This window comes from Eurypyga helias, unplaced genomic scaffold (genome assembly GCF_000690775.1).
Source record: "Eurypyga helias isolate BGI_N326 unplaced genomic scaffold, ASM69077v1 scaffold9388, whole genome shotgun sequence".
Taxonomy (NCBI): domain Eukaryota; kingdom Metazoa; phylum Chordata; class Aves; order Eurypygiformes; family Eurypygidae; genus Eurypyga; species Eurypyga helias.
In genome coordinates this window covers 37,140-64,724 of record NW_010264927.1, presented here as the reverse complement: position 1 = coordinate 64,724, position 27,585 = coordinate 37,140, and the positions used below count along the sequence as shown (strand labels likewise).

The window sequence follows — 27,585 nt, the reverse complement described above, 5'->3', positions numbered from 1 at the left end:
AGCCAGCTGTTGTGTTACAGTGATGGTCCCCTTACTCCTGTGGAGCAGGCTGTGAATGGATGCTGAATGAAGCTGGCTCCTTGGCTCTGAGCAAATGCTGGAAAGCACATGGCATCAGGAGTAAATGAGCTAAGAAAACATGCTGAGTAGAACAGAGCAGACAAAAGCCTTGCCAGAGCTGAGTCTCTCTGGAAGTGCAGGTGATGCAAGGGAACACTTGCACGGTAACCTACCCTAAGCCGGCAAGCAAAATTAAAAGTGTGGGTAGCTGGGAGCATGGGCTGTTCTTAGGGGATTTTAGCCATCTCAGGTTTCCTTTGGAATGAGAGTGTATAAATGGAATGATCCTGCACTCAGTGCAAATTCAACCTGTGTCTTTGACCCAGAGTATTAAAAAGAAGACAAAAAACTCAAGAGGGCTCATGAAAGCAGAAAGGATAAAGATCCCATCTAGCACTTCTGAGAAGCTAAACCAGACCATGATAAAAGACTGGATGGTGGTAGGAGGGGACAAAACTCAGTGAGGGTGACTGGAGAGAGAACACAGGCATGAGAATTTCCTCAGTAAACCCTGTGGTTTACTGGAAGAGTACTCTGTATTTCCTGACGGGAGGATCACAGAGTCCAGAGAGAACCTGGATTTGGTAAGGAAACTGATGTGCTGCAAAAGGAGATATCTGCAAACAGCTCTCTGGCCACCTACCTGCTTCAAAGTCAGCATTCACCAAGAACGACACCAGGAACTACTGACGTTGCAGCAAACAGCAATAACCATCACAGTGCCGACATTTGAGAAAATGGTGTAAGAACTGCAGTGCTGTGCTTGACTTTGCAAATATATTTCCAATATAGTTAAAGAAGGTGCCAACATCATCATTAAAACTGGGCAGCTCTTTGTAGCTGCAAAGGACAGTTTTGCAGTGGCAGGTGATTTTGTTGTCAGTGTCAAAGCAAGTGGGTACTTCTTGAAGTTACATAGGAGTGTGTTAATCTGATACCAGAACATATGACATTTGCCTTGAAAGAAAAAAGGGTGAAAGAAAGTGTAGAGTAGGGAAGTGCAGGATGTGTGGGGGTGAGTTGGTCTTTTGCAGGGTAGTGGTTGAATTAAAAGCCTACCAATCTTGAGAAGGAATGATCCATAATATAGTCATTGTAAGGTTCAAAATCAGCTAAGCCGAGGTCTCCTTAAGGTACCACTTTAGGATATTTTCCTGGGGTGAGGGAAACTGCCTGGCTATAGGGTAGAGTGGTAGGAGCCAAGTCACCCCATGATTCATGACTCTAGAAAATTCTCTTTTGGTTGTAAGTGGAGATTAGAGTAAATCAAAGAATTTATTTCTCTGGAAATCAACAGGTGATGAAATGTGTACAGCTGGACACATAGGATCTAAAAGAGTAAATAAATGTTTAAAAATAGATCAGTTCCTGCTACTGTGAGGGGAGTAATTCTGATATCAAGGGCAAGAACGTTTAGATAGTGGAGATTTTGAGCTGCATTAAAACTCCATAAAGCTATTATCACATGATCTGAGAAGCTTTGCAAGGAACCAGTACTGATGTAGTGTAAATGACATACCTTGAAGATTTGTTAATGCAGATAGATCACAGTATTGTCAATACTGCCCCACGGACAAGAAAAAAACACTACGATCTTTGTAAGAAATATCAGTGCCTCATTTAGTTTCAGCAGCCCTGGTCTTGACAGCACTTCTGTGCAAAGATGTCCGGTGAATACGAGATGAGAGACTGAAGATTATATGTAGGTAATTTAGGGATTTAAAAGGAACTTGAGAGGGGCCAAAGAGGTTTTATCCTGAGATCAGAAGAGCAGTGATGTTGAAGAGGCTGTCAAAGCTTTTCACACACGTACCAAAAATGTAGGCCATGTTGAGTAAAAGAGTTAGTAGTACAAGGAAAACTGGCTCCTTGCAGCAAAGTAGCCACTGATCTTTTCTTGCTGCCTGGGAAAAAAAAAAAAAAAAGAAAAAAGAAAACCAAACCACAAAAATAAAACAATTCAGTATGTACTTGTCCTAAGCTATTATTCTCACTTCCTCGAGTTAACCTTATTAGAAGACACTGCAGCTAAGTAGGTGATCATGCATACCAAATTTGTTTTTCCAGGCACGGTACACCTGACTTGGTAACATCTGACTATAGGCCAGTTTAGTAGGCATGAATTTTAAGTAGTTTGCGTGGATTTTGACATGTAACTGCTAGTTTTCTTCATCCATGATTTAACAGATGGGTCGAAAACCTCATTAAAATAATAAAGAACAGAATGAAAAGGGTGTGGGTTATAGTTTGAGCTGTATTAAGCTCTTTTAAATCACAGTATGGCATCAACAGAGTGAGAGTTGCCTCCTGCAGGGTTTTTGTTCAACAGAAAACTGGAGTCCGGAACTGGAGTCAAAGTCACTTGGGATTTGTAGTTAGTTATATGAAGAGACAAGCATGGCAAAACAAAAAGCTCACAGCATTTGGGGTCTGAGAAGTGCCCTTTCTTCATGAAAGGATATTATGCACATACATGCTGGAGAAGAAAGGCTAGAGGCTGGCCTGGTGACACAGGAGAATATTCTGTTGTTGTAGGAGACTCTCAGGTCAGGTGGACACATATGATGGAAGACAGGTGATCTTCTTCACGCTCCGTAAGGGAATGCAACGAATCAGTCATTTTGCTCAGCAAGGCTTCAGATGAGTTACGGCCACAGCAGGCAAGAGAGACATGGCCCTGGTCACGACGTGACTGATAGACTCAATGCTGCTTCGCACATGGAGAAGGGCTGGTTCACATGACAGCACAAGTCACCTCAGAGAGTAACGCAGTGTGCTTGTTTGAGTAGGCAGCAGACAGGTTATAAACATGCAAAATTTGGTATTATGTTGATATTTGTTGATTGCTGTTATTCTGACACTTGTTTGGGAAAAGGAAGATGTGAGGGATGGGCTCTGACCTAAGGCAGTTAGAACTGGTCCCTCTCCCATCCAGGGGCTCGCTTTGCTCCATGCATGTCAGATGAGAGCTGCCATTTTTGACAGTACATAAAGCAGCTCTGTATTGTTGGCTGTAGGTGATTTCCAACCCACTTGGAACAAAATTTTCTGGCCTATCCCAGTAACACAATATCCTTTTCCATAATCGTACCAGAGACCAGGGGTTGGTAAAGCTGAGACTAGATTTCTTTCTCACTCTGGACATGGTTCTTCCCTCAAGACCCATGGGGGAGGGTCATATGAAGAAGCTTTTGCCTTTTGCTCTCCATGAGTTAGGCTTGACTCTCACTTGCTTCTCTGGTGCTGTCCTCTGAAATTTATACCCTTATTTTTTGGTTACGTTCTTGTGGGTAGATGGTTGTAGCACTACAACTCAAACTCTTCATGATGACCAAGGCTGTTGTGGACGGACCTATCAAGTTTCTGGGCGAAGCTCTGACCTCACTGCCAGTGGAAATGCCTTGGTAATGCGTATAGGCTGTATCTTTTTGAGATGTTGAAATGCCAGCTCCGCACACGTTGTAGTGTGCACTTCCCCAAGGAGTCAGTGGTTGCAGGGAGGAAATAATACGTATCTTGCATACAATGATTGTCTCACTTCTCCCTCCATTTTATGGAGCCCTTGCCATGAGTTTGTTTTTTTTAGTATGAGCCATGGATGAGAAGAAAAAAACCAACAAAAATAACACCAAAGCCCCCCCAAAATGGAGAGCTAACAGTCAATGAAATCCTTGACTTTTAGAAGCTGTTGTTCCAGGCAGAAAAAGGAAAATCAAAGTAACCCTTTGCATGAGATTATTTGGTTTGCACCTTAATGTATTACCAAGCAAAATTTTACTTGTGCAATTTCAAGTTGAGGAATTTTAACTGTAGGTTTTTCTGCTTTTATGCATGGAAGGGGGCAGGAGGGTGGGGTGGGAAGGAAGTATGCTATTAGTATTTTTCTTCAAAGGACACTTTTATACATTATGATCTAGGGAGGAGCCAAACAGGGTCCTGCTTTTCCTAGGTACCGCACCCTTTAATCATTGGAGACATACGAGGACGTCTGGGGGCTTGTAGTGTGGAGGTGGGTGCTGGGGAGGAGCAGAGATGCTTCAGCCGCAGAGCGGCCCGAAGGCACAGATTCGCAGAGTGCGGTTTCCATGGCAGTGCTATGGAAACCAGGTTTTGCTGCTCACTGCCGCTCAGGGTGGAATTTCAATGCTTCACGCAGCCCTGGTACCCGAGAAACAGCAAACCCACAAACAAAACCACACCAAACCTGTAGATGCCTCATCAGAGCACACTTTCTCATTCAGCCTGTACGCCCTGCCTGCCACCCTGGGGGCGGCAACAACGAGCAAGTCCAGATCAGCTAAAATTAGAGCTTGTTACATACCTGGGTCCCTGCCTTCATCTGGGCCCCTCAGAATAGTTTTGGAGGTTCAAATAAGTTTGGTTTGCTCTAGGATCTTTGATCAGCATGCTGTTATATGTGGGCTGCTGAATGCAGTCTGGAAGCAGAGTGGTTATATTGCAAAGAGTGGGGATGCATAGGGCTAAGAAAGACCCAAAGCAAGAAGAGCTCTCTTCTGCTCTTGCTTCGTCTTCATGACCTTCTCTGAATCTCTTGGGTTCCCTATGCCTCAGTTTCCCTATTTGTAGAACAGAGATGCTGATGATACCTCCTCATAGTCTAGGCAAGTTTGACTTCACCGGTGAGTGCAAGTATTTGGAGGATTTGGACTACTGTGAAACTTATTTAATGTTTGGAAAGTAGTTTGAAACCCTCTGATAAAAGTGGTTAGAAAACTGCCAAATTTTGCCAGCTTCCAGATCAACAGCCTGTAAAAAGTTGTACTTAAAGCTTATACAGGCCTCTCCCTCATGTTCCCTATGGTCTGTATTTCTCCTGCAGGATGGAGCACTGGCACTGTGATGTGGTAGCACACAGAGACTCGAATACAGTCACGCAGTAATACAGTAGCAATACTGGGCACATTAGGCTTGCAGTACTAAAAACATCCCTTGCATAGAAGGGAAAAGGAAAATAGCATAAAGGTCGATCTTTGATTTTATGGCCCTTCAGTGCTGGCTGACTCTGACCAGTGTAGCTTGAAACCCAGCACTCAGTTTAGCCTACTTAAAATTTGCCAGTGATTTTCCTGGGATGCTGTTGAATATGTCCCTATGCCAGCAACCATGGCCAAGCAACCTTTGGCTAGGAGGTCAGAGTAAGAAGAAGGCATAGGAGGCAACCTTCTACCTTCTCCCATCCCACTTCTGTACCAGCAGTGGCAGTTTGGGGCTCCTAAGCTCCTGGATGGCACCTCCTAGGGGCAGGTGGACGCTGAAATTCGCTGGGTGCTTCAAGAGCACCCCTGGGCATGCCACTGCCCTCTCCAAGCTCTGCCTTCAGCCATCCCAGCAAGTATGGTACACCACATTGGGTCAGTGAGTGTTGTCCGTGCCTGTAGTGAGGCACCAGTGTCTGAGTGTGTGGAGCGGAAGAGCACATAGCTGCTGCGACGGCACTGACGTGCAAAGTCACAGCTGCGTGGTTCGTGATGCTGCGTGGAGATGAGAGGAAGTGGGGAGGGATGTGGGGGTGCTGAAGGTCCCACGTGAAGGTCCACTGGTCTGCCAGTTGCCTTGGGGGGTGGTCCCCATCCTGCTGCGTGTCTGTAACGCTCAGAGAGAGCCAGGCAGGGGGGACATCGCACCTCACAACCTTTGAGGGCCGTCAGGATGACGGTAATAATAAGCGATAACTTGCTGCAAGAGCTGTCAGCCTTCTAAATGCCAAGCCTAAGACAGTAACAGGATGGCCTTAGTCATATATTGGGGGCAGAATCTTGGAGAATCCTTGGGAGGCCCTGGCTGCATTGTCAGAACAGCACCCCCTCTCTTGCCAGGGATGCAGATGAAGCTGGGGCCAGCTCTTCCCTTGGGAATCAGCTGCCCCTCTCCTCCAGCAGAGGAATTGCCTTCTGCTTAATAAATGTCTGCTTGTAATATTCTGAAACAAGGAGGCTAATCAAAGGCCCTGTTCTGTGGAACAGGGATGCTAAGTGACAAGATTAATTTCAGTAATCAAGCAGCTTAATTTGGACATTTTTTTCCCTCTTCTCTGTTGCTGATGGAAATTGAGGCAAATCTCATTCTGGAGAGACACTCCTTCCTTGCCTGGTAGCACCACTCTCCAGTACTTGGAAATGGTTCTGTAGGGACTGGAGGATGGGGGAGAAAGTAGAGAAGAGCAGGAAAGGGTCACAAAGGACAGTATCAGAGAAGGTGTGTGGACTGCTATGACTGATGTTTCTTGAGCATCTTTCCTCTGGAAAGCTCCCAAAGTGTTTTATAGACTGCATTGCAAAGGCTCCAGTCAGCACTGAAATGCAGTCATCTTGGCTGGATTGCAGCAAGTCTTTGAAAGGACATGGAAATTTGACTAGGAGAGGGCAGGCAGGCAGGGGGCTATGATACCACCAAAGGGACATAATCAAACGAGAGCCTGTGTGATGGGGTGGGACTTATCTGAGACACACCTGTGGCTGAAAGGTCTCACCCCTGTAGTTAAGAATTAATTTGCCTTCATCCTTCAGTGATGTGGTACACTGAGGGTCCCTTTCCTCAGCTCAGCCAGAGCTGGTACCTCTAGCACAGACTCCAGCAGTGCTGGGGCCTGGCTGTCCTCCACCTGCCCAGCCACTGCTGCCTCCATCTCACCTGCCCCAGGGCCGCCTGCGGGACCTGGCATGGTGTCACCGAGCTACGATGTCACAGCAAGCTGAGAACGCTTGTCAGTGAGCACTTAAGGGACCTTAGCCCTTCTTGCCCTTTCCCTGGTGACAGAGGGTGGTGGAGGCAGCTGGTGAGAGGGTTGGGAAAAAACACAGAAAATGTGATTTATGATGGGGCAGGAAGAGTTGGGTCCTGCTCTGGTCTCCTGAGGAAACCCTTCTTTAGCAGCAATTTAGACAGGGGAACAGATTCCCAAGGGATATAGCGGAGCTTAGGACTGGGTAAAGCCCTGGGGTGGTGTTTTCTCAGGGGTAGTTTTGTTCTGGCCTAAAGCTGAGGTGTGTTTGCGGGCTGGCTGGAGAGCACAGTCTAATAATAGCTATTTACTCATTCAAACGCCTGTGATCTGAGGAAGCCTGGACAGGCACCCAGTGGCGTGTGACAGAGCCCTCCAGAGTGAGCGGAGCGGGTTTAAGGGAATGACGTCCTCGCCCAAGGCAGTGAGGTTTCAGGTCTGGCAGCTTTCCACGCTGGCCTCTCCAATCCCCCCCACCGTCATCGTGCTCCTCCAGTGCTGGCACCTCTCTCGTACATCCCCCCTTCTCCCTTTCACTCCCCGCAGGGGGCATCTTTAACTTGACTGCACCCCCTGCCATCTTCTGGCAATCAATTTTTCGGAGACAATCCGTGACGTTCCCGACCCCCCTCCTTTCCCTCTCCTCCTTCCCCTCTTTTTCTCTCCCTCCCACAGACTTGTTGTTATGTACTGCAGCTGCCCGGAGGATTTTAAATAGACCCATAATCGCACAGCAGCTCCTCTTGGAAGTTTAAATATAACCTCCTTGTTAATCTTGCGTGTGGCAGCAGCACAGCACCTGGGGAAGAGAGGCATGGACAAGCGCTAGGCCATGGCTTTACGTGAGGGCCAGGAGGGCTCAAGATTTTCTTTTTAGTGAAATTATCCGGAAATTGCCTTGTTTTTTTTAACCAGCTCTGAGGCTGGTGCAAGGTGCCAACCTGATGATTTTTGCACCATGAAATTCTTAGTTGCCATTCCAGGTACAGCACGAGGGAGGCTGCTCTGCAGCCACCCTCCCATTTGCCCCGTTTTGGGCCAGTCTCTTACCCCTGCTGCAGGAAAGCCCCCTGGGAGGCAGTGGGCAGCTTGGACCTCCTCCACCCTTTGCCTTCCCGTAACAGGGCGACTGTTATGTGTGTTGCGCTGAAGGAGGTGTTTTGCAGAGATCAGTGGGGAGCTATGCAAAGATCCTGAAGATTACTTCCCAAATTGTTTTGAGGTAACGAGCTGATTTCAATTTCATTTCTAGCCCTCCAAATAACTGATTTACCCCTCGGACTGGAGTATGGTTTGCTGAACATCATAGTTTGGTGACACTACAGACGAGATCACAGTTAATAATGGATTTTCCCAAAGGACCTGTTCTAAAAGGGCAAATCTAGTGCTCTCTAGCCCATTAAATGTGGTGAGACACTTTCAAACAATAACTGTTGCTTGTTGCTTTAGGCTAATAGGATCCCTACTCTTCCTACATCCTGAATGTAGCCATCTTCTTGTACAGAGGGACAAGGGATGTGCACTGGGGATCATGTCCTGAATAGTTGTGCTGCGGTTTATTGGAGGGAGGATTGAGCTGGCTGCTCAGGGATCTGGGTTTTATTTCATCCAGTCTGCCAGGCTGGTACATACCAGGAAGTTTGGAACACACCGACACCAGGAAGGTTGTTTCTCTACTTTAATTTCTTCCTTTGTAAAAAAAAAAAAATATATATATATATATATAAAAATAGGGACACTGATAATTTATTTTGAGCAGTGCTATAGAGAACCTGAATATTATTATTTGAGTACCCAGAACAAAAAATAGTACTATTGACGCTAAATTATCCATCCATTTTAATAATCCAGCCATAGTAATTGCTAGAGCTGGGGGACTAATTCACAACACATAATTTATTCAGTGAATTTAGCTTCTTTTTCTGCTCATGGAATATCAATTGTGCAGATCATAATTTCCTCAAATTTATTTGAATTTATTCAGTGAACTTCTTAGAAAATATTTACTCTATGGATTGATACAGGCTGCATTACTTAATTATGGTTGGTCAGAGAGATCTATTTGGTATTGTTTCTATTCCCTTGTTGAATGAGCACACAAGCATTTCTGGCTTGAATACTTGCATATGAACACAGAAGATGTACACTTCTGCAAGTTTTTGCACATTTCCTTACATGAATATGCAGGTAAAACTCCTATGCAGGAGCATTGACAGCAAACAAACACAGACAATCCAGGTCCACACAATTTTGCATTAAAAATATGAATGAATATTTTTAAAGGGCCTAAATTACTAGGACAAAAGTCTGATTTTACAGCAAAGTAACCTGGCCCTTGGTAAATAGCATCTTGAATGGCAATAATGGCGTGTTGAATCAGAACCTAATAATTTACCTCTTTGCCTCTTTCTGCTGCTCAGTACAATGGTTTTCTGTAGTAATATAGTCCTTAGCTTGGATACATATTGTATGAAGACTGTGGGGTTGTTTTTTTTTTTTAATCTGGCTGTATTCATGTGACATTTGCTTAAATGTGCTTATGGTCTGCAGCGGGTAGTGCTTGTCTGAATGGGAGACCCGATTGTCTCACTTCAATTAGTTACCCACTTCTAACCCGTTTCCTTCGCTACCACCTCCCACATGAGAAATGAGAAGAAGTGTAGTGTGGCTCATCTGAAACTCTCTAAACCACAGAATTTTAAATGTTTCCAGATATCTGGCTCTGGTTTATGGTGTAGGAGTGTGCAGGATCATGTTCATGAGGCCATTAGTGCACACATGGGAGTAGTGTGATTAATGCAGAGTGGAATAGGGGACAAGAAGGAAGAACTGAACAGTCTTGAGGACTGTGGTATAGAAAAGATGAATTATACTGGTGTGATGTCCAGGGACATGCAGATAGACAGGTCTACAGCACCTGGTTTGGAGCCACATGGTGGAACCCTCACTAGATCTGAAGGACTTGAGCAGCAGAAATTGTTTGGAGAGTGCAGCACTAACATATTTCTATTCTTTCTAGCTGGTCTGGGTGACTGCACAGTCTGATGGCCTGTATTCTTTGTTACTCCTACACACTGATCCTAAAAACAAAGGATTATCAGTTTCAAGCAAATGAAAAAGTGGAAGTATTATTTACTGATGTGATGACTGAGCCTTCGATATGAGACTTCAACATAAAAGGCAATTAGGTGCCAGGCGGGATATTCCCTGTCAAGGCAGGGAAGTGTCAGTATCATAAAATGCTCTACTGTAATTTCCTCTGTGTACAATTCTGCATATAATTCCAGTTATCCCAATTAAAGCAAAAAGGAGTCAGAAAAGTGTCTGGTTGGTAGAGAGAAGGGAGAACATGTTTTACAAGAGGAGATTAAGTGTAGCTTATCTAACCTGGCAGAATGCAGTCAGAGAATATAAAAGGCTGCCCTCCATTAAAACAAGAGTGAGGGGAACATACCCTGGCAGTAGGAGAGCTCTTCAAGGTAAAGAGCAGCTAGGAATGAACTGTCCAGGAATGGGTTTCAGCAGAATGTCACTGCTACAGAGAGGTTCTGCCCCAGCTTCCAAACCACACAGGGAAAGCAAGAAACTGAGCCCTTTTTCAGTGAGAGCATGGTATGTTCCTGAAAAGGCTGGCACGGAGAGGCTGTCTGTGAGACTGGGGCTGGGACATCCCTTCCAGACTGCTGTTCCTTAATTACATCAAACCCCATGCAGGCACTCTGTTCTTCAGAATTAAAAGGACCTTAATTCAGTTTAGTTCAATTTTCTTCTAAGGGTTGCTTTAATTTGGAAGAACTGTGTCCATTCAAGGCTAATGTGATTTAATGAATTCATGCTAAACTCACAACTTTAGTTAATTTGGATTAATTTTGCCAATCGTTCCTCAGCAGACAACCCTTAAGACATGTAGTAGAAATGGCCAAGAGATCATGAGCACTTCAATCCTGCCCGTGATTGAGCTCTAAGCTGGCAAGTAGTTTTTCTGGCTGCAGGAGGCCTAAGGAACACCTGGCCATGCCTAATATGCTTCTCCCTGCTCCCCGGAGAGCTACTGACAAGGGTGCGAGCTCCCAGGCCCTGTGTCTTGCCTGTTCTCTTGTGTTTCACCCCCTGACTGCAGGGGCTGAGCAGGTCAGCAGAACAGCCCAGGTTTATCCTTGATGCAAAGAGAATTATTTCAGCCCTGTGGGCTGCATGGGACAGCCTGTCCTGAAAGGTGGACTTGGTTTTGGTTGCAAGTGGTGTTTGATACAGAGGATCCAAAGATATATTCTTTTAATTCCTTGTGCTGCACACCATTGGTTATCACTACCAGTTTTCAGGGAAGAAAGTGCATTTCTCAGTAACGCTGTTCTACGAGGTTTGCAGCTCGACTGCGAGGGGTGGCATTACCTCTGCTACTGCTGTTAGTCGGTGCTTCTGTATTTGCCTGTTTCTGGCCAGTACATCGCGAGCGGGAAATCTGCGATCCCTAATCTGCTGGGCTTTGGAAAGCGGGTGAGGATGACTGCTGGCAGGCCCCGGCAGCAGCTGGGAGCGGCAGGAGGATTTAGCGGTGCAGAGCGCGGCCGCTGCTGCGGCCACCAACATGCGGGAACGGACCGTGCTGCCGCTGCTCTGCACGTTGCCATGGAAACAAAGCTGAATCCTTAATCGGGATGCATTTGGATGTGGACGTGAACCCACCGTCTGCTGCTGTCCTTTTGGCCTCACCTTCTGCTGTCCCAGTCCCGGCTGGTCATGCCGCCCTGTGCCCAGCGCGAAGGGGAGGTGATGTGGATGGACCCTAGGGGTGGTAGGAGAGGGGTCCAAAGTGGGCTTGAGGGAAAATGTTTAAGATGTTCCCTGGGGAGCGTAGAACAACCTCTGCTGAGGTGGCGAGGGCAAAGGGAGCCCGAGGAGCAGGCAGCAAGTCTCCCGTGGCAGTTGCAGTGGGAAGCACTCCGAGATACTGAGGTGTCTAGGCACTGCAGGAAGGGAGCGAGGCTTGAGGAGGTCATAGCTGTACGGCATAATGTACCCATAGGTAGCACCCAGCACGCTAGCTCCAGGGGTGGTACAATCGTGTCATCACAAATTTAGCTCTGGCACTGTACTGAAACCACTCTTCAGCTTCAGGGATCCAAGCTAATGTTTCTCCAAGGTGTTGCTGTGCCTTGTGGGCTCATTAGGTCATCCAGGTTAGCTCCGGCATCTCTGACGTGGGGTGGTGCTGGCATTACAGAATCCAGGCATGGGTCTGAGAGGCCTTCCTGTGAGGAGGCTGTTGTTGGGAAGTTGAAGCAATTGCACAAAACAAGCTTTTGCACATGTGGGTGAGCAAAGAGATCTCGTCTATCGTATTCCCTCTGCATTGAGTGTATCAGCTGAGAAGAAAAATTTGCTAAATGAAAATCTTTTCAGTCGTAATACCTAGCTCATTCAATACCTGGAGGGGAGCACTTCAGGGAAAACCTAGAAGCTGTAGCAAAAGCTCTTGGCACTTCAAGAGGCAGTAATCTCTCTTCTGAGTCCATAAAGACTGCAAGATGCTGTTAAGCTCTGAGGAGGTGGTTTGGTGCAAGCTGTAGGATGGAAGGTGTTGCCCACTTACAGTCCTGAAAAATCCCCTACCAAGACTCACCGGCAATGGGACCATTTTACGTCTGCTATCCCAGTAGGAGGGATTATGACCACCCTGCTTAAAGTCCTCCTGCTGCTTCCGTCTGAAATGCTGTTCATCTTTAGTTTAGACTGCTAACTGTTGGGCAGCATCGCTGTGCACTGTTCAGATGTTGCTGTCAGTGTGCCCAGAGGACTGAGGGCTGCCTTCGTCGAAGTCCAAGACACATGATTGACCTTGTGTAAGGAAGTAAACTGCCCTGTTTAGAAGAGCCCTGAGAAGGGCTGAGTCCAAGGCCGGGAGGGCTGGTATGATTAATCTCTGCTGAAACAGACATGCTGGTGCTTATGGAGTGAAGTGAAAATCTTCTGGGGACCCAATAATTTGCTTGTTGCATAGAAATCATAGAATCAGAGAATGGTCTGGGTTGGAAGGGACCTTAAAGATCACCTAGTTCCAACCCCCCTGCCATGGGCAGGGACACCTTCTAGACCAGGTTGCTCAAAGCCTTGCCCAGCCTGGCCTTAATTCATATTGAATGAAATATGGAAATTATCAATGGGCTGTGCAAAGTCCCCCACAGCCAACAACTGTCGGGCAACTCAGGGTCCTCAGAAAGCTCCCTGTAATAAAGGATCCTCAGCCCTTTATGTATGGATGGAGTATGTACATTTTAAACCATGCAAATATGTAAAAATATTGCATACTTTTCCTTCTTTGGATATCCTAGAGCTACATTATAGAGATGCCATGGGAAGGAAGGCCAGTGAGGGATATCTGTAAAGGTCATGTTTGCCCAATGGTGAATAGAGAGGCTGTGTCCGTAACCTACTGCTGAATGCACAGGGAGCCTGGCCACATTCTCCGTTCCACCTAGAGAGTGTGGTTTGACTTGGAAGTTAGTGGAATTAGCCTGAGGAGTGAAAGGAGAAAGAGATCTGCTATCAGCCCTTAGAAAATACTGGGTAACATAACAAGAGCAAATGGATGCCAAATGAGCTGTAGAGCACTACATTGGTATCTCCCATGCAGTGTGCTTCACTCACCAAGCATGCCCACTCAGCAAGGCTGCATGCCTCAAGGAGCGCTGATGCCAAGATGAACGTACGTAGTTCTTAAACTCTGTTTCTTCTACGCTTAGCACAGAGGAGAACATCCTCTGAGATGAAGGGTACAGAGCTACTGCTGCAGGCTCCTACGCAGTGCAGATGGATGCATAGTGTAGGAATGTACATTTCCTGCATCCACTGAGATAACGAAAAGGTCAAGCTTCTTGCACTAGCCACCAGACTTGAAGGAAAGGTTTTTCAGGTCAATACTTCTCAGGAGGCAGATATTCAGAGGTTTTTCACAAAAAGGAGAAAAGGCACTTCTTCCTACTAGCAAAAAAAAAAAAAAGTATCCTGAAGCTAGATGACCAGGGCGATAACTTTGTCTCAGCTTCCAGAATTGCTTAGCTGCACCCTGAAATAAAACTTTATATGGTTATTCTCTTCTCACAAGTATTGCTTCTTCTGACTTGTGTAAAGGACAAGTGGTGGGTGTTTTGGAGGGGGAATTTTTTTTTCTTTTTTGTTTTTAACCCAGATCATCTCAGTGTATATTAATTACGTGATTACTTGCCTCTGTGAAAGATGAATCCTGAAGGATTGTACTTTGTCAGGAAGAATAAAGTCTGTTAAAACCATGTCTCCAGTGCTTTCAACCACAATTTGAAGGCATGCAAGCTCTCTTCCTCTGGGCTGTGGCCAGGACTGTGTAGTGAAGCAGCCTGTGTAATCCCTGGCTTCTCTCTGAGAGCAGTAACCAGAGGCTTAATTAGCTCTGAACGCATGTGTGGTGATGTAGACACAAATCTTCAGTAAGGCTGAACTGCACTGTCACCTCATTTCATGGGGATCATTGTCAGATGCTAATCCACTTCAGGTGCTGCCAGTCTGAGTTGGAGTGGAACTGGCATATATGGAGATGAGGCAATTTGCCTATCTTGAGCCATCTTTGCTTGTAGAGTTGCCTATGTACACATGCCTATGTATATATCATAGAATCACAGAATGGTTTGGGGTGGGAAGGGACCTTAAAGACCATCTAGTTCCAACGCCCCTGCCATGGGCAGGGACACCCTCCACCAGGCCAGATTGCTCAAAGCCTTATCCAGCCTGGCCTTGAACACTTCCAGGGATGGGGCATCCACCACTTGTCTAGGCATATGTATATATACACACACCTGCATGCACTGAAGAACCTGGAGGCAGCTCCGTGCAGAAAGAGAAAATAATGACACAGAGTGATACAAAGTGGAAGGAAAAGACAAAGCATCACAGCCAACGGCTCTTCCCTTGCATGAGGTGCAGTGCTGGACATGGCTTTTTCTTTCCCTTCTCATATCGTTATTTATTCATCTTTTGTCACGGGCCCTGGCCAGGCAATGTTCAGACTGAATAGCTCGTTCCTCCACAGCTTGCTGTAGCTCCTGCTGATGCTTCCATCTACTTCCCACTCCCCCGTCGTGCTGGAGTGTGTGGTTAAGAAAGAGGACAGACAACAGGAGATGCAGGAAAACAAGATGCATCGGCTTTGCCTTTGAGTTAGTCAAAGAGCTATTTCTATAACTTACACGCCTCACCCTGGCTTTTATTCTCTTAGATGCTTTTGTTACTCTTATTATTAATGGCCAGCAGAGGCAAATTCTTTTGCTGCTCCATCAATCCCTTTCTCTGCTGTGCTGATCCTCGACAGAAATCTCGGTGCCTCATGTGCGCGTGTGATCTTGAAAAAGATATGGCAGTTCAGTCCCAGCCTCAGGTTTTGTTTAAAAAAGTACAAAGCCTAATATAGATAGAAAAATTTGAATTCAAGTACAAAAAGAGCATCTTATTTATTATGCTGCTGCTTTTAAGATATGTCAAGGGCATATTGAATATATAAATGGCACCTTCTATTAATGTGAAGGTAGGTGTAGAAAAAAAAAAGTGAATTCAGTTATGTCTGCTCCGGCAGAGTTAAGCTGACTAGAAATGGGCTTGTTTACTTTCATCGCCCAAGCAAAAAGAAGTACAGAACTTCAACTCATAACACCTTTATCGCAAAGTCAGATGGACTGATTCCCTCTCCCAGAGCCTCTTCATCAAACCCTGAGGAGTGTAAATGTTCATGTGCTTACATCATGGGGATGGATATAATGGTCCTTAGAGCACCAATCACCGCAGCAAGCATGAATGTGAAGTGTTTCAGGAACTGTGAGGAAGATTGCAAGCCCTAGCTCTGTGAGCTTTCCCTGGTCCAGTCTTTTACCAAGAACCGCTTCCAATTCATTGGAGTTCAGAAATGGCTTTTCCTTAAATAGGAAGTTTGTCACAGTTTCAGCCTCCGTCTTATAGCAGTAAGGGGTATGGCAAATGGCTGTTAATCATCAGGGCAAAGAAAAGGAACTAAAGAACTGTCATACCAATACAAAATAATAGGAAGAAATAATTCAGCAGGTGTGGAGTTGGCAGAACATCCTGCAAATGTTTGGATGGGCATGTGTGTGTGCAGGGGACTTCATCTATTTGTGAGTGGTTTTGTCTGAAATGCTGTAGGAAACCTATTGAGTTTCTGAGACTTAATAGATGGGAGCTCAAGAAGAACATTTGAGGAGGAAGCTTCTTTCTTTTGTAATATCTGTGTAAATAACTCCATGTGCTTTATTGGTCTCAAAGTCTCCACAGTGGGGAAGAGGAGAATCAATAATAGTTTAAAACTTTGTGAATCAATTAGATGAGCAAGACAGGCATGACAGCAGTTTCCCAACAGAGGCACTGCTCAGTGGTTGACTGGGAAGGAGAGCTGGCCAGAGAGAAGGTAGGTGCTGCCGTGCTTTCATCCATCCCGGAGCGCAAGAACTATGGCCAAAGCTAGCTCTGACAGGGATCAGGTCTTCAAGCATGACAAATAAAGGCGGCATATGGAAATCCTGATTGCTAGTTCCAGCCAAGGACTCTTGTAATACGCTTCAGTGATACAGACGCTTTTGAAAGCAGTGGCTGGATTCAGGATTCAGGTGCAACGGTTCAGGAATCCACCTCTGGTTCTTCTCTTCAGGTTTAGAGAGTCCTTAGCTAGATGTGAAACCAGGAGTGTCACCAGGGTGGTGCAGGCTGGGATTTGAACTAGTTAGCTCTCCTGACATGGCAGCTGTACTGGACATGAGCTGGAGTTTCCATGCAGTGCTGATGTGTGGATGACTTAGGGCCAGCTCATGCTTTCTGTCCCTCCTGTTGCCTGGGGCAGGCATGCATGTTACGTGGTACCGAGGCAGCTGCTTGCCAGCAGCACGTCCGAACAAAAGTGGACCAGGGTACCGTTTCTTCATTTTGTGACCAGGCTCTTTTATACCCTCCTAGCAGCATAAGGCAGGTAGAATACCTCTTAAACCGCATCACCCAGAGCCGCCGTCTCACTTGGTGCACAGCGGGGGTGCGATGTTGCTCCTGCCCCCAGCCATGCTGTAAAACACAGGCCGGAGCGAGCTGAGGTGAGTCAGGTTTGGGAGGGCTCAGGGCAGACGTATGCCCTGAGGAAGCAGCACCTTCCGGAAGCGATGGGGTCTGATGTGGAGGGCGCGATGCAGGGTAGCCTGGATCCTCACGGTCTCAGAAAGCTGTGAGTATGAAATGGCTGAACGCTTACTCCCGGGGTCGGGAGGAGAAAAGTTGGGCTCGCTTCTTTCTGAGTTTGGGGGCAGCATCACAGCGGGAAGCCTGGGCTAAGGGAATAAACCTGGCTGGATCCGTGGGACTGAATCCCCAGGTAAGAGCGGTGTGTGCAGGCAGGGAAACGGCAGCACAGACGCTCCTCACCACAGGGGGGAAACGGCGCCAGGGAGCACGGAGGCGGCCAGGAACCAGCCCTGGAGAGGGAGGCCTCGGCGAGCACGATGAGGGAAACCTTGACTTGACTCCTGCCTGCCGCTCCATTCCGGGCACAAGAGGTCCGGGCGGCTGGTCCATCAGCCGCCATCCTCTTCCCGACCTTCTCCATCCTCTTCCCGAGCTTCTCTGAAGTGCCAGCAGGATGGCGAGGGATGAGCCCCTGTTTGGGGTGAGGGTAGGGAGGCCGCGCCGCGCGACAGCGGACTGCAGGGGCAGCGCGGTGCCGGCCCCGCTGGCCGTAGGGAGCTTACGGCCGCGGCTGCTTTACGTCTGCCTGGTTGCCAGGGAAACTCCGCTGCTGAACTGCGACCAAAGCGCTGAGGCCGGACCTTTTTTCCCTCTTTTTTTGGTTTGTTTGGTTTTACTCAGAGCATCAATTATGAATGACCTTCTTAGAGAAGAGGCAGCCAGGTATGGGACAGGGGGCAATCTGGACTCTTGTGTCATCTAGGCAGGTCTCACTGCCTGGTTTTCTCCCTTTGCTAGACAGCTCTCCCATTTGTTGGATTGTTTTGGGGATTTTTTTTTTTTGGTGGTTGTTTTGTGTGGCAGGTTTTTTTTGTTTTGTTTTTGAGTAAGAGAATTGGCCATTTACTGCTGGGCAGAATGGATGAGGCTGAAGCCTTTTATTGCTTGCCTTAAGGAAAGTGGAGGGAACATCTACACAGGCCTTGCCTTCAGCTGCTCACTCACTTGCACTCTGCGGCAAGCCAGCATGGATCCAGAGGGTACGTAAGCTGTATCGCTGCACTGAAAATGATCTAAACTGGTTAGTAACTCCAGCCTCTAAGAAAAGATTAGATCCTGGCACAATATTACCTTAAGTTGACTACTTTGCTTCAGCTGTGGGCTGGCCAGCTCAGAGCACAGGCACAGCCAACTTCCCTCCGTCCATAAAGGCTGAGTAGACCTTGGCATCATCAGGACTGCAGGTGCCATGTGTTGGGATGCGGAGCAACTAACAGCCTTGCCTGCAGAAGGTTAATCCTTAAATGAGCAATGCGGGATTTGAGAGAAAGGGGGTATCACTACTTCATGAGACAGAAGGGGAGCGGGAGTTCTCCCGGATACACTGGCCTGTCGATAGCTGGGCCACAGTGAGAGGAGATCTTCATCTCCGGAGAGGCTCAGAGGGTGTTGGATGCAATCCTGAACTTCCAAAGCTTATCTAAACAGACTCTGTGAACCTTTGGAGGTTCAGCTCATAATAACGTTTGCTCATAATAAGAGACCAAAGGCATACTTGATGAAATGGAAGAGCAGTTAATTTAGAAATGATAAAAAGAAGTAGTATTTCACTCTGGATAGTTGATTTGAGAAATTTATTCCATGACATCTTGCCAAATACTGTGACTGGACTTTTTTAAGAGTGCTGGATAGTTTTATGGCTGCTATTGATTAATATGGCTATACCAATGACATCCCCTTCAGCTTACAGTGAAAATTCAATCTTTAGTCTGGAGGGTAAGACAGCCAGAAAAGAAGCCCCAAGCAAACACCATGATGTAATTGGATGGATGAGTAATGGGGCAGTCTGACTTTCCTCTGTTTTGGCCTGGCAATGTCAGGATATTAAGGCAATTTAGTGGGCTTGTCTGACCGAGGGCAAAGGAGCTAGGCCTGGGCTGTTCAGTATTGCCAGGCTAGTATCTGCCATGGCAGAATCTACCCAGAGTGACCAGTGGTTTAATCTGTCCATGTAAGCTTCGCAAACAAGGGAACACACGCGTATGGAGGTGAAAATGGAAATGCGACAAGCCTGGTTGTGAAGACTGTTTATCCTGGCAGCTTGCTAACTGCTTTTCCCCTCTGTGGAACAGTGCTGGCATCCGTATGTGATGCTCTGAGAATCTGGAATGGCATACCATCATATACCAGTCTGCTTTGACCAGTGATTGTGTATAGAATTCACAAATGGTGCACCCTCTCCTTAGCCAAACAACTCGAGGTTTTTCTCTGAACTGTGTATGTCAGGCAACGGCCCTGGTATGTTTGACTCTTTCATCTTTTTTATTAACTGCATGTTAATAAAAAATGTTCGGGGTGAAAAAATCCCGAGATCAAGATTACAGAGTCTAGGGTATCTTGTGTTTCCTGTGTTGCAAAATGTTTCGAACAAATTATTTCTGTAGACCCTTAAGTGGGAAGTGGAACTCAGCTGTTTTCAGCCCCTGAGTCATCTTTAATCAGAGACCTTTTTATCGCAGCTCTAGGGAACTCCTTGGTGCTGGAGCACTTACACAGTTGCCCCAGGGCTAGGGCTCTGCAGCAGACCTGTTTCCACTGCCACAGAGCAGAGAGATTAACGTCCAAGCCATGACTGGGGTCTGTGTATATGATGATACTTAGGCATGTAGTTAATGTCAATAGACATGTGAATCTTGGTACATTTGTTACCATTTACCAGGGTAACAAAATTGAGCTACACTAGCAACTCTGGATTCCTTATCACAGTTCTCCATAGCCACCAGGGATTGTGGCTCCACAGGAGGCCAAGGGAGTCAACAACCATTCTTCTAATTGCCACAGACCTCCTTTCTTGGCCACTTGTATGCCCTGCTTAGCAGGGATCAGAAGGACAGCAACACACTCTCCTGTAAGAGAGGGCTCTTACAGCCCTCCACTAATTTATCACAGTATATCCTGCCTGCCTTTCCATCAGTGGGGACACTGGGTCTCTCCCTTTCGCTCATCCACCAATTTCTGTAATCACTTCTCTTTAACCATCATCTCTGAGCTATGTATCCTTCTGTCAAAGAAGGCCAGTGTGTTCAGTAGTTATTATGAGAAGAAGGGAGGGAGCTGGTAAATGATACGGTTATGTAAACCACGTTTCTGCATATAACTAATTTGAACTTCCCACTGATGGCATGTTCCCAGGGCAGCTCGGAGGATTTTCACAAAGAACGATCCACTAATCAGTGAATCAGAACACTGCAAAAGGATTACAGGAGGTCCTCTGTTCCATCTGCTGCACAAGCCAAAATCAGTAATAACACAGGGAACCTGTTCCAGTAAGACTGGAAAGTTTTGAAATCCTACTAAATAGTATCAACTGGGCAGCGAGTCATTAAGAAATGACACAGTCCAGCGTGCTCCAACCTTACTTTGAGTAGGTTTTGCTGTGATTATGTGTATTTGTGGAATTGTGTGTATGTGAGAGAGACCCAGAGATGCTGTTCTAGACAGCAGTCCCACCACGAGGACATTGTGCTAGGGCTGTAGTGCCACCATGTTCTCATAGTCCCTACCGAAAGCGCTCAGGGAATGGATTCACACAGGATGATGCAGCATGTAATATGAAAACCAGAGTTTTATTGTACTGAGTCGTTGAAAACTAAATAAAAAAATTAAATATGGGAAGAAAAAAAAAACAGGCAGAGGATCCTAACTGCAAGCTTGCCTGAGGCAGTGATGCATTTGTGGTAAGAATAAACAGGAGTAAATGAACACTTAAGCAACAGAGATCCCGATTTCCTGTCAGATCTGTTATAACAAACAGGACTCAGAAATATAGAAAATTTAATTATAAGACTTTGAACTGTTGCGGCATTTTCCATCACGAACAATAAAACTCCTAGTGAATCAGGTATCCCACCAGGACTGTGACAAATAGGTACACAGTGGTGTCTCAGTTTTGAAGAAAAGAAATACAGAGGTAGGGAAATTAAAGGCTGTGTTTTCCCAGAAGTTCTTTGGTGCTTGCTCACTCCTTTTTGCCCCCACAGAATGTGCGGTAGGCAGGGCCCAAGTCTAAACAAGAGGCAGCCCTATGTGATTTGTCTTTAGGTCGTGGAGGAATTTTGCGAATCTAGACCGTACTAAAGACACACGAACAGCTTTTCTTTTAAATCAGGACAACGAGAAGAGGGCTTTGGAAAGTAGTAGTGGCCTGAGTTGTTAGGATCTTATAGCGTCCCCTTTGCAAACTGGAAAGGAAGGGAAGGGCAGCCCCGGGTCGTTGCATTACAGCTGCACAGGAAGCTTAATGAAGCAGCAAATGGGGTTAGATATACTGATGTTCTTAAAAGCCTAATAAAAAGGGGTTACTCCCAGCGCAGCACAGATTGTATTTCTCCTGCACCGGTGTGGAGATGAGAGCCGAGGGCATTTTGCAAAGCCATGGTTTATTTCTCCAAACACGAGAAGCAAACACATGCTCTTCACTTGCTCCTCACTCACATTCCCTCTAAATAACTTGACATACCTGGCCCTTGTGGGGTCTGGCACTTGGGCCGGAGCTAAAGGAACCTGCCACCGGTAGCAAAAATCTGTTTGTGGCCCAACTACCGGAGCATGGCGCACAGAAACAGGTTACGTGCTGCAGGGAGGAAACGTGATGTGCTCATCTCCTCACTGCCCAAGTCTCAGTGGGAGGCTCTCTGGCTCCTCAAGATGACTGGCCCCCTGCACCCGTTTTGGGGGACTTTGCCTGCCTCCATTCTCTAGTCTGCCCCACGCCTTGCTCTGGGTAGTAAAATGTTATCTGTGAGGCAGTAACGGCTTTTGTTTGCCTGGGGAATCCAGAGGGGCTCTTAGGACAGAATTTGTGAGAAAATGACCCCAGGAACCTCTCCTGCCACATCTGAGGTAAATGGGTTGTTAAATGGCAGTGATTGGTTTCAAATGGTGCAGCTGCAGGAGGGCTCCGTGGAGAGTCACCTGCAGCCTTGCTAAGGGTCTGCGTCTTGGGTGAGGTGTGGGCCTGCCCTTGAGGGACAGAAGGAGGCCCGTGAGGGACAGAAGGCCTGGGGCAATTTAGGAGTGGCGGCAATAATACTTGGTTGTTCTCCAAAACCTCGTGCCACCTCCGCAAACCCTCTTCCATCCACCTAGAAGCTCGCCAGCTACCAGCCTCCAAGGAGAGGCTTCACGGTGAGTGATTTTTGCACCTTCACCGTGTGCAATGCAGCCTCCTGATCGGAGGGGTTAAACGTGCAGGAGGAGGAGGCAGTACGTGTCCCGGCGTCGGTAAACTGGTAAACTCGGAGCAGATTTTCTGTGGGAAGCCATCTGTCAGCTGGGGAGTGGTGCTGTGTCAATTGATCGGCTCCACCTCCAGCTCAGCTCTGCAAGCTACAGATCCCTGACCTTGCAGTGGGGGAGGACTGGGATCTCTAGAAGCATTGAGATCCTGTAATGGAACCTCTGCTCTTTCAGTCTGGGTGAGGGACACCCTGCGGCATCTTGCTGTCCCTTGCAGTAGTTAGCTGTGGAAAGCCTGAGCTTGCAGGTGAAGGGGCTGTAGGAGAAAGACAAGCTGCTTTTTTTTTCTTTTTTTTTTTTTTTCCCCCTGTAGCTAGAGGATTGTATTTCACCTGGATGATGTGCAGTGTAAGGGACTTGTGCTTTGAACTCAACCTATCCCTAGTCCAAACTTAAATCTGTCTCCCAGTGGCAATGTTGGACCATGTTTTGGCTGTTCCAAGGTGAAAAAGGGAGGTGGAGAGTATGAAATTTCTTCAGAAGAAAAATAGGAGCTTGCAATGTTTTGTAAAACCTTGAATGTCTGGAGGGGTAAAATATTCCTTTCTGGTTTTAGACTGTAATAAAGCAATAATGATTCTATGGGGTATATGAGCGTAAAAATGCTAAAAACTCCACAGATCTATCTCCTAATTTAAAAGCTTTCACAGTAACACCACAGTGAGATCAAATTCCTGCTCTGATAGCCCTTTGGCTCTCTGTCAGTTCAGCTCCTTCTCTTTTTCACTGACGTTCCATCAGGTGTGGTCAAAAATAAGGACAGGAAGGAAATTGTGGCTCTCGGGTATTTTTCTTAGTTTTCTTTTTGTCCCCCAAAAGGTACTCACTGAGATTTCCATCCAGCTCTATCAGCAATTCTCCTGATTTATTATGAGGGACATTTTCTTCTACACTGTTGTCCGTCCTTCTTCCCTCGCCCCTCTCTTTTTGGAGTGCTGAGTTGGTCAGGGAATGAAGAGCATTTGGCTAGCCCAAGTATTGGGGTGATCAAGTGCCAAGCGACATCTTGGCAAGCCAAAAGCTGGACTGGCTTGCACCTCCTTAATGCTCTCTCATTTTGAATAGAAGTTGCCTCTTCTTGCTGCTTCTATAATAAAAATGCAGGCAGTTGCTCATGAGCAATAATTATGTGCACAGCCAAGTGGTCTGTGCTGTTTGATTTAGGAAGGGGTGCTTACGTTCCTCAGTGGAGAGGAATTGTTTAGCTGAGTTGCAATAAAGCTATCTATTTGGTGTATTGATTTTTGATGCTCTGATACCGTCTGGTTAGTGAGGAGCTCTGGATTTTCTCCCTGAATTTTTGCAGCTGAATTCCTTTCAATAGTTGGGCCGTGCACGCATGTGAAATCAGCTGTCAGCAGGCACTTCAGCTGGAGCATCTCACTGCCTAAAATCACAGGGAGGGCAGTACCTCTGGCATCTCGCTACCATGCCCTCTAACTCCTGCATACGTTTGCGTATGCAGCCTTGAAATGCTAGTGGATTTATCATCTCCCATCTCCTATTGGTCACTGGGGAAGGCACTCAGTGTTTTTTCAGACAAGACTTCAAGACGCTGTCTGTCAAATGTTCCTGTAATTCAGTAGCCAGGTCCTTCAGATCTTAGACTCTCTGCTAGAAACTGTGGAAATTTGTAGTCAATTCAGAGTTGTTATGCATGCCTATAGGAAAACGTTTGTTGATTTTAATATAAAAATAAGTACTAGTCATCAATGTAGCTGCCTTGCCTTTCCATGTTACAGTAAGGGTGAGTCTTTGCACTCCAGCATTCATTTTGCTACAAGTGGCTTTCAAAGGCACAGTGCATTTAATGGTATTGGAGTTGCTTGTTCAGACTTTCTTCAAACTCTGGCCGATGCTGTGACAATAGTTTAATCTTTCCTTTGGCTTTCCTGATTTTCTCCATAATCTTGAAAGATGAAAAATATATCCATTGGAAGAGTAAATTATTTTCCTGAGCACAGTTCTGGGACCAGGGGGTGAATTCCAGTGGTGGAAAGTATGAGCTGTTTTCCACAGATTGAGAGGCTCAATTGCTGCTCATGTTTTTTTAATTTGTCTCCAATTTGTTGCTCTCCTCTTTTCCTTTTTCTTTTGTGTACATTTATTTTTCCAGTGAGCAACGAGCAGCCTTAAGAGTATTTTCACAAGTGGGTGGTGAGCTGTGTGGAGGAGAACAGAGTTTAACCACCTTATAGGAGAGGCATGGGGATCTGGGACCAAGGGCTCTTTTGTAAAGGATGTGACCCATAGGGAGTTCAGGAAAAAGAAACAAAAAGCTCGCAGTTAGATGCAGGATCAGAGATTATTTTTTTCGGGGGTTGCTGAGCTATGGCATATTTTGCCAATAAAGAAAATGGCTGTAGGTAATCAAAACCATGACTAAAGAAGGGAGGAATGGATGGAAGGATGGATGGAAGGATGGAAGGAAGGATGGAAGGATGGATGGATGATTGACTGGCATCCCTGCTGAAAACCAGCTTTACCTGCCAGGCTGTAGGAGAGTGAATTTGGTAGAGAGCTGTTCTAAATGTGAGTATCTTGAGGTAATGTCTTGGGACATTTGCACAATGAGTTTCCCCAGATCTATAACTTGTGACTACCTCTTTATATATCTCTAGTTCAGCTCTTCTGGAGTATTGAAAGAAGGTGGTGTTGCTATGTCATTCCTAAAAGTTGTGTTTGGATTTGGAGAACATTCGTATTGTAATGGGAATCTCTGTGGAGAGATATAATTTAATTCTGCCTTTTTTTTTTATTATTTGTTTGTTTGTGGTCTAATCTTACTCTATAGAAGTCAGTGGGAGGTAGCAGTTTAAAAGATAAAAGATCAATCCATAAGAGAACATATTGGCAAATGCTTTTTCCATTCCTTTCCATCATGAATTGGGAAAAAAGCGGGGATTTGGATTTTACTGGATCTGTCACAAATTGAAAGCCTGGTATCTTGTGAAATCCCAGGATGAAAAAGGCTTACACACTGCCATCGAAGAGCTGTGTACAAAATTCCCTTGGAGTCTTGGATGTTATAAAATGGTACAAGTTCTGATTCTTGCAAAGATGAACTTGGTATGGCAGAAGGATATGAAGGCAATACCAAGAGAAACATTGAGCTGACATTTCTCTAAAACATTGTATAAACAAAACCCATGATAGTTTAGGATTTTATTTTTTCCATTTTAGTACGCATATGTTGTTCTGAGACTGAGCCTTCACAGTTGTATCACTCTGTGCTACTGCTTGCTTTGAGAAGAGCTTAAAGTGGAGGTTCCCAGTGCTGTTTGTGTCCAATGGTTTTGCCCACCCTAGTTGTACTTCAGTCTGGATACTGAAACTAGAGTGACTGTCCCAAACTAAATCCGTATCAAAGCTGCTGTGTGTCCTGTTCATACCACATATAAGGTTATGATAATACCACAATTTAAAATCTTAATTTCTGCAGCCATGGAATATTTTGTACATATTCTCTTTTTCTGTCCTCACTTGTGTACCACTTGTTTCCTGTCTGTTAGAATCATGCCTAACATTTGAAACCTTTAAGTAATTCCTGCAACCTGCCTTTAAGAATAAAGTAAGGACAGCTGGTCATAAAAAGGCTTTTACTTCCTTCCCACTTGCTTCACTTAAATTTTAAAATTTTAAAAGTTAAAAAACCTTAAACTCTGGCCAAGACAAGTGTAAGATTTCAACCGTGTGCTTCCCCATCCATACTCAATGTGTTGACTAGGAATGCTGTTTATTTCCTTTGACCGATTCTTGTTTTCTTTTTCTCTCTCCTCTCTTTGACTTCCTATTCTAGGATGAGTCATCCATGTTCTTCCAGTTTGGCCCATCAATAGAACAGCAAGCCTCTGTCATGCTCAACATCATGGAAGAATATGACTGGTACATCTTCTCCATTGTCACTACTTACTTCCCTGGTTACCAGGACTTTGTGAACAAGATCCGCAGTACCATTGAGCACAGCTTTGTGGGTTGGGAACTGGAGGAGGTCCTCCTGCTGGACATGTCCCTGGACGATGGGGACTCAAAGATCCAGAACCAGCTCAAGAAGCTCCAAAGCCCTGTTATCCTCCTCTACTGCACAAAGGAAGAGGCCACCTACATTTTTGAGGTGGCCAACTCTGTGGGTCTGACAGGCTATGGTTACACGTGGATCGTGCCCAGCCTGGTGGCAGGGGATACAGACACAGTGCCATCTGAGTTCCCCACTGGGCTCATCTCTGTCTCATATGATGAATGGGACTACGGTCTTCCTGCCAGAGTGAGGGATGGAATAGCCATAATCACCACGGCTGCTTCTGATATGCTGTCTGAACACAGCTTCATCCCTGAGCCCAAGAGCAGCTGTTATAATACCCAGGAGAAAAGGATTTACCAGTCCAACATGCTCAACAGGTAAGGGAAGGGGCTGGGCCAGCCTTACAAAAGAGGGATCAGAGAGGACCTCTGAGACCAGAATAATTCTGCTAGGGCATGTGGTGCTTCGGGGCAGGGGTGGTGTTGGCCGGAACCTGGGCAAGGGGAGGCATGCTGATGGTGCGACCCACATTGTTGTGGGTCATGAGTGCCAGAACGGTCACCCCCTTAGAAAGCCTACATGCAACATGGGGCAAGCCAGCATGAGGAAAAAGAACAATGAAGGCATAGTGAAAATAACTGAGTGTGCCCCTCAGTGTGCAAAATTTTGCTTTTATAATGGTGCTGAACTTCTGGAGTGTTTGCCTGAGTGGGTCTGTCACACTCGGGTGGGTTCTTGCTGCAAACAGTGAGGATGTGTGCATTGAAATTTAGAAGACATCACGTTCTGTTCCAGGCACCAGCAGGATGTGAACGGGTATCCTTTATAGGTGATGGCTGTGTAACCCACCTGGAATAGTTTCATGGCAACTGTTGTCTGAGGACCAGGTGTCCTTATGCTGTTTTGGGGCCCATTCTTTTGTCCGTTATGCAGAGACCCTAGGCACCTCCATGAGAACAGTCAGTTTTTTTTAGATGGAAAAGCACATTATAAAATAGGGAAAACCTATTTCAATAAACATCTTTTGTTCAGTATTCAAATTTTCCTAAGAAACAGTGGTAAGATGTCTGTTTAAGGTCATAGAGGAAACCTGTGGTGGAACAACCTCTAGAACAGCACTCTGATTACTAGATCTTCCTTTTTGTTCCAGCTGGAGTTTTAATGTGTTGCTAAGCAACTCAGATAATTAGACATGGGATCTGCAATTAGCCAGATGCCCCCTGACCTGCTCAGCTGTCATTCTCCAATGTTTTACATATAA

General features: G+C 46.0%; 1 protein-coding gene across 1 annotated transcript in view; it reads left to right on the top strand.

Moving 5' to 3' along the window:
* The window catches only part of LOC104513251 (glutamate receptor ionotropic, NMDA 2B-like), a gene marked incomplete at its 3' end in the record, with an annotated part of 50,391 nt that extends 23,690 nt beyond the window's left edge, over nucleotides 1–26,701 (top strand). The window contains exon 2 of the mRNA XM_010156543.1: nucleotides 26,103–26,701. Within this exon, the coding sequence (XP_010154845.1) occupies nucleotides 26,103–26,701 (599 nt within the window). The remainder of the gene's footprint in view (nucleotides 1–26,102) is intronic.
* Nucleotides 26,702–27,585: the final 884 nt, after the last annotated feature.